At 41.0% G+C, this 14,717-nt stretch overlaps 1 protein-coding gene across 3 annotated transcripts in view; it reads left to right on the top strand.

Annotated features, from left to right (window-relative positions):
* arhgef25b (Rho guanine nucleotide exchange factor (GEF) 25b) overlaps window positions 1–8,508 on the top strand; it is a 37,405-nt gene extending 28,897 nt beyond the window's left edge. For all 3 annotated transcript variants that reach the window (XM_085775756.1, XM_085775759.1, XM_085775758.1), the window contains 7 exons: window positions 273–323; window positions 409–486; window positions 597–788; window positions 2,565–2,751; window positions 4,253–4,461; window positions 4,548–4,649; window positions 7,824–8,508. In XM_085775756.1, coding sequence (XP_085631882.1) covers window positions 273–323; window positions 409–486; window positions 597–788; window positions 2,565–2,751; window positions 4,253–4,461; window positions 4,548–4,649; window positions 7,824–7,835 — 831 coding nt within the window. In that variant the 3' untranslated portion in view covers window positions 7,836–8,508. The remainder of the gene's footprint in view (window positions 1–272; window positions 324–408; window positions 487–596; window positions 789–2,564; window positions 2,752–4,252; window positions 4,462–4,547; window positions 4,650–7,823) is intronic.
* The last annotated feature ends 6,209 nt before the right edge of the window (window positions 8,509–14,717 follow it).

The raw sequence follows: 14,717 nt of genomic DNA, 5'->3' as shown, positions 1-14,717 counted from the left end.
CAGTTCTACTGAAAAGTGTTGTAACTGGTTGGTAACGTGTACAAATTCATCCCTTTATAAATGGTGATGTGGTGCTGAATTAAAACAAAACCTGAAAGGAAAAATCTAAATAAATTAAATGTATTAATCTACAAATTACTGGAACTTATTCTCCAAAAATAAACATATAGTTTTCTCATCAGAGTTTGTGTTAGATTTAAATTTTAAAGCATGAGATTAAAAAAAAAAATCTGTAAAACTCAACTCATCTCAACTGTCTGTGCCTCCACCAGGACTTCCTGAAGTACTACAGTAAAGCAGGGAGGGACGTTGCGGAGCTGCAGGTATGAGCTCAGAGTGGAAGAATGTAAATATATTAATAGAAATAAAAAGTTATTCTGAGTCGTCGTGTTCTCCGTCGTCCCTCAGCGAGCCGTGGAGGTGATGTGCTTCGTGCCAAAACGCTGCAACGACATGATGAACGTCGGCCGGCTGCAGGGCTTCGAGGTGAGAAGCGCTGACTTACATATATATTTATTTATTTAGTTTAATCATGAGCCTGTGGTGACCTTTGACCGCTCAGAGTGAATTATTATGTCCCACTCTTGATGTTGCAGGGTAAGATCACAGCTCAGGGGAAGCTGCTGCAGCAGGATACGTTCGCTGTCAGCGAGCAGGAAGGCGGCTTCCTGTCCAGAGCCAGGGAGAGGCGGGTCTTCCTGTTCGAGCAGCTGGTCATCTTCAGCGAGCCAATAGATAAGAAGAAGGGCTTCTCGTTGCCGGGATACACTTTTAAAAACAGCATCAAGGTCAGAGGAGCACGGCGTCTCAGTGTTTTACTGTTGGTTTACGTCCGTCTTTACACTTTACACGGTTCAAGTGACCCAGTTTGGACAGAACAGATTGGACCCATCAAGTCAAGTCATGTTTATTTATCTAGCATCTTAAACACAACACAAATTGATCCAAAGTGCTTCACAAAAAGAAAAAATACTAATAAATACATAAATAAACACAGTAGGTAGCATGAACGTGTAAACAGAAAAAAAAACCCACATGAAATCGGATATTGTTGGATCGGATTCAGGCCTCCTTCATATGTGGAAATCTGCCAATACACAGTCTGTTATCTAAAGAGACAGATCGGATATTTCCTGGCATTGTGAGTCGTACGTCATCGATAATGCGACATTAGTGCATTTTGATGATGAAGCAGGATTTTTACCTTAACGCTGCTATATTTGTACCTTAATTAATCAGCTTCAGAGTAACTGTGATGGTTAAATAAATGACTTGTAACTTACAAAATAACAAGTTATTAAAATAATTTGTTATGAAGTTTGTCAAGATAAGAAATTTAAGTTGTTTGCAAATGTAGCAATGTATCTTGTGTTCTTTAAACTTAGAATAAATACTTGAGCTGACAAACAAAACAAAATCAAACTTCATACTTAAAGTCCCCCTCCCGCGACCCTTTTCGGCCATTTTAAAACCAGCTCATTAGCCATGCACATTAGCAATGCACCTCTGGGGGGTGGGCGGAGACTGCGCTGCTCTGCACCCGCCCAGCCACCTCCTCGCTTGCTGACAGCTGGACATTGTACAATTACAGATTCAGCGCGTTTAGCGTAAAACTCCACACTGGGATTCGATCCCAGACTGGAACATAGTCCTTGCTCATGGTGCAAGCTGCTCTACCAGGTGAGCTATACCTATTATACCTAGACAGCTACACCGAGCTGTGAAGGCTTTCACCTCTGAGCCAGATGCAGAGCGGGGCGGGAGCTTGTAGCACTAGTGCCCTCCCCTGGAGCTGTGACACCCTCAACTCCAGTCTTCCTGAAACTGCCAGTTTGAGTCTGCCATTGGTTCACAGCAGTTTGAAGGCAGAAAAACTCTGAAATGCAATTTTGCACTTCCTTCTCTGCTGATATGTGCTCTAACACAAGAAAAATGCCACAGGAACATGTGAAAAGCTCAGAAAACACGATTTTCACGGGAGTGGGTCTTTAAAGGGATAGTTCAACATTTTGGCAAATTGGCCCATTGCCATAATCTCTATAGTCATAGCAGTAGGTTCGTTACCTTTAATTGACGGTGCAAGCTGTTTTTAGAACGGCGGAGCAGAGCCGCGAGCTGGGGGCTCATGGGATTTCTTGGTTTCCCTCATCAAACTCATCAAATACACAATCCAACAACTCCAAAACGCTCTGGTGGACAAGTTGTGACCTGCACATTCACCACGCTATGAGATAATAACAGAACGACAACACAGTTGTTTTAGAGGTAAATACATGCAAAACTGCTGATGCGCGTTCCTGTTGGGGGCAGTTTTTCAGCAAGCAGTCTCTGTATTTACCTCTAAAACAACTCTGTCTGGTAACGTTCTGTTATTATCTCATAGCGTGGTGACAATAAATGCAGTTTGTTTTTCACGCAAACAAAACAGGTGTAAATGTAGTTTAGTATTAGATGTGGGAAACTTATCATAGATGTAAACAATGGATATAGGCAACAAATCAGAATTGGGCATCAAGGCCTGTTGTGTAAAAACGGCCTCCGTGTGTTTTCTTCTGCCTGTGCAGGTCAGCTGTCTGGGCGTGGACGAACACTCGGACTCGGACCTGGACCCGTGCTGCCTGGTGCTCACGTCCCGCGGCACCGACGGCAGCGTGACGCGCTTCATCATGCAGGCGTCGTCTCCGGAGATACAGCTGGCCTGGCTCGACGACGTGGTCCAGATCCTGGAGACGCAGAGGAACTTCCTCAACGGTACCAGATCCCCGAACCGAGTCGAGTCATTAAAGGGATACTTCACCCAAAATCGATAATTCACCAATCATCTACTCACCGTCATGTCAAAGAAGGGTTTGGAGAACTTTCAGAGTCATCAAAACTCTTTAGGAGTTCCAGGGGGGGTCCGGCTGGCAACGGATTTTCATATAATGGCGGCGGATAGAGTTCACTTTTGAATCGTCCAAAACACACACTATGAAACATCCAGATACCTCCATACTGCTCGTCTGTACTGACCCAAGTGTCCTGAAGCCGCCACATGGAAAAGTTGTTCTGAGAAAGTTAATTTAATCTCTGTTTTTATCCTTGTTGTAGTAGTAGCTCCCAGTGGCTCTGTTGATGTTTGTGCACATGCGCAAGATTTGCTGTGAGATGTTCTTCCGTGTTTACATCAAACATCCAATGGTTTACAACGACGAATGAACATCTCTCAGCAAATCTCGCGCATGCGCACGAACATCAACAGAGCCACTGGGAGCTGCTGCTACAACAAGGATAAAAACTGATGAAATAATTTTTTCCAAACAACTTTTTCATGTGGCGGCTTCAGGACACTTGGGTCAGTACAGACGAGCAGTATGGAGGTATCTGGATGTTTCATAGTGTGTGTTTTGGACGATTCAAAAGTGAACTCTATCTGCCGCCATTATGTGAAAACGCGTTGCCAGCCGGACCCCCCCTGGAACTCCTAAAGCGTTTTGATGACTCTGAAAGTTCTCCAAACCCTTCCTTGGCATGATGGTTAGTAGATGATTGGTGAATTATTGATTTTGGGTGAAGTATCCCTTTAGAACCTGCAGATGTGAGAGTTTTTTTTTGCAGCATGTGAGTAATATTGGTTAATATTGGTGTTGGAGTAAGCCAATGTAATTATAACAACAGAGAGGGGCAGGTACTACACTGCAAAAACTCAAATATCTTACCAAGAATTTTTGTCTTATTTCTAGTCAAAATGTCATTTCTAGTCAAAACAAATCTCATTATACTTAAAATAAGAAACATCACATAAAAAGTAGCTTGTTTTTAGACACTTTTCCTTCTTTCAAGCATATTTTCACTTGAAATAAGTAGAAAAATCTGATAGTGGAGCAAGTTTTTCTTTCTTATTACAAGCACAAAAAACTTTCTTTCACTGGCAGATTTTTCTACTTATTTCAAGTGAATATTTGTTTGAAACAAGTGAAAATGATCTAAAAACAAGTTAATTTGTAGGTGATAAGTCTTATTTTAAGTGGAAAGAGATTAGTTTTGACTAGAAATGAGACATTTTAACAAGAAAAAGGACAAATATTCTTGGAAAGATTTTGAATTTTTGCGGTGTATAAGTTTTCTTCATCCTGCTCCTTTTCATTCATGGTGACTGTGTGTATACATTATGTAAATATGTGCAACCATGTGTAGAATCAAATGTATACCATGAATGGAATAAATCAAAAATGAAATGAAATGAAGCGTGTCACTGTGGCGTCCTCTGCAGCGCTGCAGTCCCCGATCGAGTACCAGCGCCGGGAGAGCAAGTCCAACAGTCTGGGCCGGAACATGAAGCCTCCCAGCGGCTCGGCGGCGGCCGGGCTGCGGCCTCACTCCTCGGCCTCCATGGACCGGCGCCAGCAGCCCGGCCTGCTCTCCTACAACGCCTCGCTGCCCTCGCTGCACCCGCCGCCACACTGCCCGGCCTCCAAGGCGGTGAGTTCGGCTCGGCTCCACCCGATGACGCAGCTCAGACTCAGACTTTGGTGTTTTATCTGACCCCGTGTGTCTCCGTCCGTCAGGTTTCTAACCCGTGTGCTGCGACGCCGTCTCCTCCGTCCCCGCGCCACCAGCTCAGCGTGTCCACAGACGGGACGACCAACGGCCTCACGCGCTGCGGCCAGGTGAGACGGTTTATAGTAAGAATAATGATACATTTTATTTCATAGGCGCCTTTCTGTCACTCAGGGACACGTTACCATGAATAAAAGAAAGTTATAGATAAAGAATAAAAACCACAAGGAGTACACAAGATTAAAAACAGGTTAAAATTTGATCAGTCAGACGGAAAAGGCTCATCTCAAACAGGTTTGTTGTGAGTATGGACTTGAATTGTAAGAGTGAGTTGCTATTCCTTGTTTCAGGTGGTAGTGAGTCTTTACGACACTGACTACGTTTACATGCAGTATGCGGGTTAAGGTCAATATTCTGGTTTCTGAAACATTCAGAATAACCTGTTTACATGCATGATCAACAGGGTTATTCGTGGTAATTGTAATCAATTGGGATATCCCGATCAAAACAGCGACGCACGGACAACGTCAACAACAGCACAGCAATCTCGCTATCCCGGTACTTTCCACCATCTACAAGAGACATGATGTTCATGTCTTTCACCACTTATGAAGTGATTTGTTTCCTCCTCACTCCAAAAGTGTGATGTTATCTTGTGTTTCGCTGTGTTTTTAAGTAGTTCCTGTACTCAAAAGACCAAGATTACTTGCAAATAGAACAAGCACAGAACACAAATGAATGTTCCTTTCGATGGAGATATCCCGATAGGCGTATACATGGCCACATATTCAGGTTAGAAAAGGAGTAACCCAGGGGTCATTTTGGTTTTTTAAAAGGGTTTTCAAAAGGGTTATTGGTGTTTAAATGGCAGTGCGCAACTGGTTTATTGCTAATATTCCGGTATAAATATACTCTCCAAAACTGTAGTGGGAGCTACGTAGAGGAAAGAGAGTGACCACAGCAGCGAGAAAGCGACCAGACTTGCACAGTTCCCCTTTAATGTCCAGGCCAGAGTGGGAAACTTCACTTTGTTTTGAGCTGAACAGGTTCACTGAGACTTTTTCTTCCTGTGACAGAGCGATCAGGAGCAAATACGTTTTTTTTTTGTATTGTCTTATTTTAAAAGTTTAGCCGAGGAAGAATGCAGTTGTTTTGCTCTCTGACTGGCTCCCCCTGCAGGTGTGGAGTGTAATTCTTCAAACTTTTACAGCACTGTCGTAAATACAAGTTGTAAATTGAGTTCCACCTACAGAGGAACACAAGTGTTTGTTGAGGTCCGTCATCCAGATGTTGGGTCCAGTGTCTTCAGTCTTCATCCTGTTTTTTCTCTGAGCCGGTTTCTCTTGCTCCGCATAGTTGATGGACTATGTCTTGTTTTTTTTTAGGAAACAACTCTACCTTTGAATGAATGAATGAATTTATTTATCTATTTCGAATACAAGAAAATTAAATTTAAAAACAAAAACAAAAAGAACAGTGTCCGAAAAGGAGCATGTCAAAGTAAAACGTATATGACCCCATCCCTTTCTTACTTCTGCTTCACAAATCAATTTACAACCAAATATGAACATACAAACAACTATTTCCCCAATTTATTTACAACCCAAATTAAATATATACACATTCATCAAATTATTTACAATCCTAATATCCACCCAGTGGATATTAATAATAATTATATCATTGTTATTATAATAATTAATAATTTAACAAACAAGTTCGTAACATTTTAAATACTGAAAAGGGCCGAGCTGATGACACCTCACCTGCGTCACAGTGACATCATCATTAGTGGGCGGAGCTTCTCTCTCTCTGCTCGTTGTCATGATGACGGGAGTGAATTAGTCAAATATCCTGTTGTTGTTGTTGTTGTTGTTTCTGTGTGTGTGTGTGTGTGTGTGTGTGTGTGTGTGTGTGTGGTTTTTATCTGGTGGGCTCAGACTTCCGCTCGGAGCAGGAAGTGGTTTGATCACAGTGATCTCTTGTTATCCAGGTTCATCTGGCTCCGCTCCACACACACACTCACTGTTTCCTCTGAAGCTGAAAACCTTTTGTCCGAGCTGCTGATCCCACGTCACTTTAATCACATCATCATAATTCAAACATTTATTATTGCAAAAGTCAAATTCCAGCGTCCGTTACATGGAAGCGTCGAGCTGAGGTTTAGCTTTTCACGTGCAGCGTTGGAGATACAGAAGGTCGAGATTTTTCTGAAAAATATTATAGACTTTTCATGTTTTGGTGTTGTCGGGACGTTTCTGGGCGGAGTCGATGTGTTTTCTTCAGCCAATGACAGAGTGCAAGTGAAGTTGGGCGTTTGGCGCTGTGGGCTTGTATAAAAACTAACGGGAGAAATGGCGGATACGCATTCGTAGCTGTTGAGCCTGAGAGGAGGAAGGGCCCAGTTTTGAATGTTGTGTTTACAAACTGCAACAAACAAACCTACAGACTCGACCTTTAAAGCTTCATCAATTCACTGCACCTGCTCAGTCACAACAGACACAGATAGAAACAGAGTGGAAGTTATTACAATACAATAGTGTCCTACAGCGCCACCTAGTGGTGGCCAGGGTCATACAAACTCGTCAAAAAAAAAAAAAAAAAGTTAGGAAACGTTATTTCAGTCAATCATTTCTCCCCTTTAATAAAACCATTTGGTGTTCTATTTTATGTCGTTGGAAAGCCTGATTAGTCGCCTTTACAACGAGCTACAACTAGTAAGAATCGTGCATCTGTATCATGAGCAACACAACTAAACGTGTGGGCAGTATTGTCCTGTTGGTGTTCACTCTTGATTTGCTCTCTCCCACAGTCATAAACAGAAAACAACACATATAACAATACATATTTTTACTAGGGATGCACCGACGCATTAGCTGAACATTTTTGTTGGGGGGCGGACTTGACTCTATGACTCTTTGTGAAAGTTAAGTGAGCAAAAATGTCAGGGGGTCATTTTATTCATTTTACACTGTCGGGGAACTCTGTAACATGTTCAGATTTCATTCCCAAAATGGTCAACAACAACAAAAAGGAAAGCGAATGGGACACACAAATGTAGAGCTGCAACAATTAATCATTCAATAATCGATGATTAAATTAATTTTCAACTATTTTGATAATCAAATAATCAGTTTGTGTAGTTTTTATAAGAAAAAAAGTCCAAATTCTCTGATTTCAGCTTCTTAAATGTGAATATTTCTGGTTTATTTGTTCCTTTATGTCATGACAATAAACCGAGTCTCTGAAAACATTAATCTGTTGTTGTTTTTTGTTCCTTTCAGGGCGACTGCTAGTTTCCAGACGACCAGGTATCGGAGGAGAGAGGACGGACAGTTTTTTTTGTTATTAAAGGACCAATCAGAGAGCAGAGAGTGGCGCTGCACGATGAAGCAGGAAGCGACTGTTTCTCCTCCTCTATACAAGCGTCCGTCTTCTTTCGTCTTTCTTCTTCTTTTTTGTCCCAAAAATTTCCCTCCAAGCTTTTTTTTTATTTTTAATTTTTACATCAGCTCAGTGGTGCAGGTTGGTCTGAGCCTGAGTGTGAGCGTGAGCGCCAGGTGGTTGTGAAGCGCCTCAGAGACTTTGTGTTACTTCATATTGTAAATGTACATATTTCTTACTTTTTCCACTGAAATTTCCTGATGGATATTTTTCTATTCATATTTTTCACAAAGGGACCGAATCCACGTTTTTCTTCCACCAGAGAAAAAACCTCCTCTCACACTCTGCGTCCTCTGTTTCTTTTTTTTTTTTCCCCCATCGGCGAGCTTTAATTTTAGCCCGGCCATTGTTAGCGTGTTATCTGAAGCAAACACACACGCGGCTCACACAAAGCGTGTGTCATTATCGAGCAGAAAGAGGAAAAAGGGAACAAAGATAAATCAGAGGTGCTCATGTGTCACTGTCGTCTTGAATGTAAATAATCTCATGTGGAACCGTATCAATAAAACTCATGTCTCTGACACACACACACACACACACACACACACAGTTAAAGAGTTGTGCTGTTCAGAGACGTTATAAATAAAACTGACTCATGAAAACTAGAAATATACTTATTTTTCTTAAGCATGGAACAATTTGTGATTTATCTTTTTAATGTTTGTTTATGTTTTTATATTTTCTTCTGATATCAGAGGCCCATAGCTCCAGGCTCACTGCAGTGTATTGTACAGTTTCTGCAGACTTTATTCTTTAAAAATGATTTTTTATTGACTTACAGTTTTAAATCTGAACCGTTTAATCCGTTTTCTTTCTGAAATATTATTTAAATTGACACACTGACAGCAGCGAACCTGTTGACACACAGCATCCTCTAGTGGAGACACTGAGGAAGCTCATGCTCAATTTGTTTTTTATGAGTTAGTGAATCATGTCAGCCTCATAACTGACCGATAATTATATTTAGACAATTTAATATAAAATGACAGGTGAGTTATTGTTGAAGTGTGAAATGAACCTGGAGAAAAAATAAAAATATAACGTAATAGTTTGACTGTGTGGACAGAACCACCTCCACCTGCACTGAGTGAGGCCCATTAGAGTTCATTCACATAGATACGTAGATTCACACTGTGTGTTTACATGTGCACGCTCTCAGTGAACAGCACTTTTTTTTTTTTTTTTTTTACAACTGGACTTTTTGTCTTCTCTTTATAAACAACAAAAACAAAAAGATGCAAAAAAGAAAAGTTCAAACAAGGAGCGCTTTGTGGACTCCTTTCTCAAACTCTCTCTCTCTTTGGAGAAGGATCTTTCTGGAGATGTAAAAAACAGAGAAAAACTCTATTTTAAACATGTCATCGTGACAATGCCATATTAATTGAAGGCATTTTATTGACTCAAGCGAGTTTTTCTCTGTTTTTTACAACAAAAAGATGCTTTTTATAACACAACACCTGACGAACTGAGAAGTGAAAATCAATCAACTACGTCTCAAAATCAACTCATTAATAACAATAATTCACCAGTGAAAAGGACCAATGACATACTGTAGCTGCTTTAATTAACTCCTTCTTCTTCTTCTTTTTTACTCTTGACCCAAAACAAAAGATCAGATGAAACCAGATTCAGTTTCCAGATGCATTAATGATGCAGGTGCAGATTATTGAGTTAGTTTGTTCAAAGTACAAATACAAACTTAATACAAAAATACCAAATTACATTTACATCAAATATTAAATTAGAAATACAAATTATATAATTATAATAATAATAATACATAAGGTTTATATAGCACTTTTCTCAAGGACTCCAAGACGCTTCACATAACAAAACATATATATTATATGTTATGTTATAAATATGTAATATAATATGTTAAAGTGTTGCATGTCAGTCCAACGGCTTAAAGAACAATTGAGACGAAGACCAACAGAACCAACAAACTTGTTTTAGTTTTGTGGTAAAAAGTTTCAACACTCTCCCGGAGCTGGACGGTGATGCCTTCAGGGACACCTCGTTATAATGTAGACTCAACTCTTTGTGTTTTCACCCTCACGTAAACAGCAGCAGGCACGAATGTTGTGAAAATGAAGGAGTTTTTTTTTTCTTTTCTTTTTCCACAGACATTTTAATATGTCAACATGTGAAACACATGAAAATAAATAAACGTCACTGTCGGTGGGTGAAGCAGGTTCGATTTCTGTGTGAACATGAAAATAAATCACTGTTTAAAGGGATAGTTCAACATTTTGGCAAATTGGCCCATTGCCATAATCCCTATAGTCATAGCAGTAGGTTCGTTACCTTTAATTGTCGGTGCAAGCTATTTCTAGAACGGCGGAGCAGAGCCGCGAGCTGCTCAGAGCTACGCTACAGAGGCTCATGGGATTTCTTGGTTTCCATCGTCAAACTCATCAAATACACAATCCAACAACTCCACAACGCTCTGGTGGACAAGTTGTGACCTGCACATTCACCACGCTATGAGATAATAACAGAACGTTACCAGACAGAGTTGTTTTAGAGGGAAATTCATGCAAAACCGCTGATGTGCGTTCACGTCAGGGACAGTTTTTCATCAAGCAATCTCTGCATTTCCCTCTAAAACAACTCTGTCTGGTAACGTTGTGTTATTATCTCATAGCGTGGTGAATGTGCAGGTCACAACTTGTCCACCAGAGCGTTGTGGAGTTGTTGGATTGTGTATTTGATGAGTTCGATGAGGGAAACCAAGAAATCCCATGAGCCTCCGTAGCGTAGCTCTGAGCAGCTCGTGGCTCTGCTCCGCCGTTCTAAAAATAGCTTGCACCGACAATTAAAGGTAACGAACCTACTGCTAAAACTATAGGGATTATGGCAATGGGCCAATTTGCCAAAATGTTAACCATCCCTTTAAAAGAAAAATAATAATAATAAAAAAAAAAAAGCTTCAGGCTACATGAGACAAAATGTTTTCACACACAACTACACAAAAAATCTTTTTGTATCATAGTTTTACTGATGGACTTGGTTTCTTGCTCCTTACAGTTTCAGTAAATAAAACAGACAAAAAACATCACATGTTCGTTTTTAAAATATTCCTCTCGAGATTTAAAAAAAAAAAAAAAAAAAAGAAAAAGAAAGAAAAATCCTTTTATAAATCTCTGGCACCTTTTTTTTTTGCTAATAAACAAAATGACTTGTTTTAAAAACGAATTAGTAGTTGGACTCGTTTTGGGGGGAAAAAACCTAAAGGCCGTGGTATAAAAGAACAGCATCGTCACTTCAGTACATGAGTGAATCATAAAGTCTCTGGAGCCAAAACAGGTGAGTGACAGTCTCACCTCACTCTGTCCTCCTCCTCTTCCTCCTCCTCCTCTTCCTCTCATGCACCGATGACTCAAACTCAAACTCATCAAGCGTTCGTTAATACTTGTTTTCTTTTTTCCTCCTGTTTTTTCTTATAATGACAGATAATAAACATGCACTTTGGTTCATCCGTTCTCTTACTGTAGGCAGCGAATTAAGAGAAACTCACTTTCACACTCGTCATCATTGTCGTCTTCGTCTTCTTCAGGGATGACAAGCACAAAAAACAAACAAAGCTGCTCCCAGATCAGCTGACACACTGTAAAAACTCAAAATCTTTCCAAGAATATTTGTCTTATTTCTTGTCAAAATGTCTCAATTTTCATCAAAACTAATCTTTTTCCACTTAAAATAAGACTTGTCACCTAAAAATTAACTTGTTTTTAGATCATTTTCACTTGTTTCAAACTAATTTTCAATTGAAATAAGTAGAAAAATCTACCAGTGAAAGGAAGTTTTTTGTGCTTGTAATAAGAAAGAAAAACTAGCTTCACTATCAGATTTGTCTACTTATTTCAAGTGAAAATAGGCTTGAAAGAAGTGAAAATGATCTAAAAACAAGCTACTTTTTATGTGATAAGTCTTATTTTTAGTATAATGAGATTTGTTTTGACTAGAAATGACATTTTAACTAGAAATAAGACAAATATTCTTCGTAAGATTTTGAGTTTTTGCAGTGCACCACCACCACCACCGTTAGGCCTGACTGACTCCATCCACATGGACGACGGGACCAAAGTAGATGTTTTTTCTCCTCCGCAGACGTGATGATGATGATGATTAGTGATGAGGATTCTGGGTAAATGGGACTTTTTCTTTTCTTTTCTTTTCTTATTTTATTTTTATTTTTTGTTGGCGAGATAAAAACTGACCCCAGAGCAGCGGCAGCAGCTCCACTGTCCACGGGATTGTCACCTTCTGCTCTGTCAATGTCAACGCTCACGTCCCGAGACTCTACGCTGAGTCTCTATTGCTTCTCCACGCTCCAAGCGATGGAGGAGGAGGAGGAGGAGGAGGAGGAGGAGGAGGTGGGGTGTGGGGGTGGATTAGTGCAAATTGAAGGAGGACACACAAGTCGAGATGGTGCCTGTTGGTTTCTCCCCGAAGCTCGACTCGACTCTGTCAGGATGAAGATGAGTCAGATAAGATTCAACAAACACAAAAAGAAATACTGATAATAAATACTGAGCGGACCTCGAATGCACCATGATGAAGATTGTTTTTTTTTTCAAAGGAGCTGTATGTAAGATTGTTGCTGCAGTCAAATTCAAAATACTGCAGACTCGAGGTTGCCAGATATTAAAGGGATAGTTCACCCAAAATTGAAATTTCACTCATTATCTATGTACTTGTCATACTTCTCTGAGTTACAGGGGGTCTCGGCGTAGCAGTGCATGTCCATATAACGGTTGCAAATGGATACCAACTGTCTTCGTAACAAAAAGACACACCAGAAAACATCCAAATACCTCCATGCTGCTCGTATGTAATGTCCGTCTTGTATTGAAGCCCCAAAATGCGAAATTGCAACCGTTACATGGACATGCACTGCTACGCCGAGACCCCCTGTAACTCAGAGAAGCCACGGAGGACTCTGAAACTTCTCCCAGCCTTTAGTCCACATGAGGGTGAGTAGATAATGAGTGAAATTTCAATTTTGGGTGAACTATTGCTTTAACCACACACACGCTAACCTCTGCCCTGCTCCAGCTTCGTGGCTCTGGTACCCCGAGACTCACTCGCACAGTCTATCTCTACGACGCAACGATGTAGTAACAGAAGTGTGAAATGAAGCGGCTAAATCTTTATTCATGCGCTTCGGAAAACAGATTATTGTGCAAAAAGCTCCAAGGTGTGTGTGTCCAGGAGAAAATGAGCCACTGCTGCACCTGTCATGCTTTTGTAAAGACGTTTCTGAGAGTCATAGCGACGTCTTTTAATGTAAATATCACTTTTTGAAGGTTCTTCAACATATATTTAGGTGTTTGTCCTGGGTTTACCCATGATGCTTTGCACGCGATTTTATCCGCTCTGCAAGTCAGCCTGGAAACCATGGACCCAATTTTTCCGTCAACGAGGGAGCCAATCACAGAACGATTTACCTTTCGATGCAGCGTTAGAAAGTGTTTTACATAGTTTAATTTGAAAGAGCAACGTTCATTGGATTTCTGTTGTTCTACATAACTGTACGTCATCGGGTATGATTGATACGATTGGCTATAAGCTACGTACAGACGCATTTGATAGACAATCGTAGCGCCCAATAAACAGCTCTGGGCTTTCGTAAACCACGCCTCAAATACGAAAAAATGAACGGGTGGTTCCCAGACTGACATTGAGATGAGGTCTGGTGTTCGCCAGGCTACCAAAATGTGAGAACTGACAAAGAAATCTGTAATTTTCAGGCTCCCGAGGTTGAAATCCATGTGGTTTTATGAAATGTTCCCTCAGTTGTCTCACAATGATGTCATTAGTTTTCGAATTTGCATAATACCACCTCTACCAAATGCTCATTTGAATTTAAAGGGACAGGCACTGAAACCAGCCGAACTGGGCTGTTTTGAGAGGATGAAAAGAGCGGTGATGTTTGATCCTTGGGGTATTTTGACCGAAGCATGTCTCAGATATGTCTTTAAGACACCTGAGAACTTATTTTAATTTGTGGAAAAGGAGCATAACATGTCTCCTTTAAAGACCCCCTCCCGTGAAAATAGTGTTTTTTGAGCTTTTCACATGTTCCTGTGGCATTTTTCTTGTGTTAGAGCACATAGCAGCAGAAAAGGAAGTGCAAAATTGCATTTCTGAGTTTTTCTGCCTTCAAACTGCTGTGAACCAATGGCAGACGCAAACTGGCAGTTTCAGGGAGACTGGAGCTGACGTGTCACAGCTCCAGGGGAGGGCACTAGTGCTACAAGCTCCCGCCCCGCTCTGCATCTGGCTCAGAGGTGAACGGCTTGCCAGCTCGGTGTAGCTGTCAAGGTATAACAGGTATAGCTCACCTGGTAGAGCAGCTTGCACCGTGAGCAAGGACTATGTTCCAGTCTGGGATCAAATCCCAGTTTGGAGTTTTACACTAAACGCGCTGAATCTGTAATTGTACAATGTCCAGCTGTCAGCAAGCGGGGGGTGGGGTGCGAGGAGGTGGCTGGGCGGGTGCAGAGCAGCGCAGTCTCCGCCCACCCTCCAGAGGTGCATTGCTAATGAGCTGGTTTTAAAATGACCAAAAAGGGTCGCGGGAGGGGGACTTTAATGTTAGTAACGTCAGACATAATCTACAGTGCTTCTTGTAGCTGCAGTTCAGTGGGAACTGGCAACCTGATTGATGCTGAAATGCTCCTGACTGATGAGCGGTGGGTGGAGCAACAGGCCAAAAAAACACAAAA

Source organism: Trachurus japonicus, chromosome 5 (genome assembly GCF_045865225.1).
Source record: "Trachurus japonicus isolate A0001 chromosome 5, Traja_1.0".
Lineage (NCBI taxonomy): Eukaryota > Metazoa > Chordata > Actinopteri > Carangiformes > Carangidae > Trachurus > Trachurus japonicus.
Note: the sequence above shows the minus strand (reverse complement) of the source record. Positions and strands in the feature narration are given on the sequence as shown.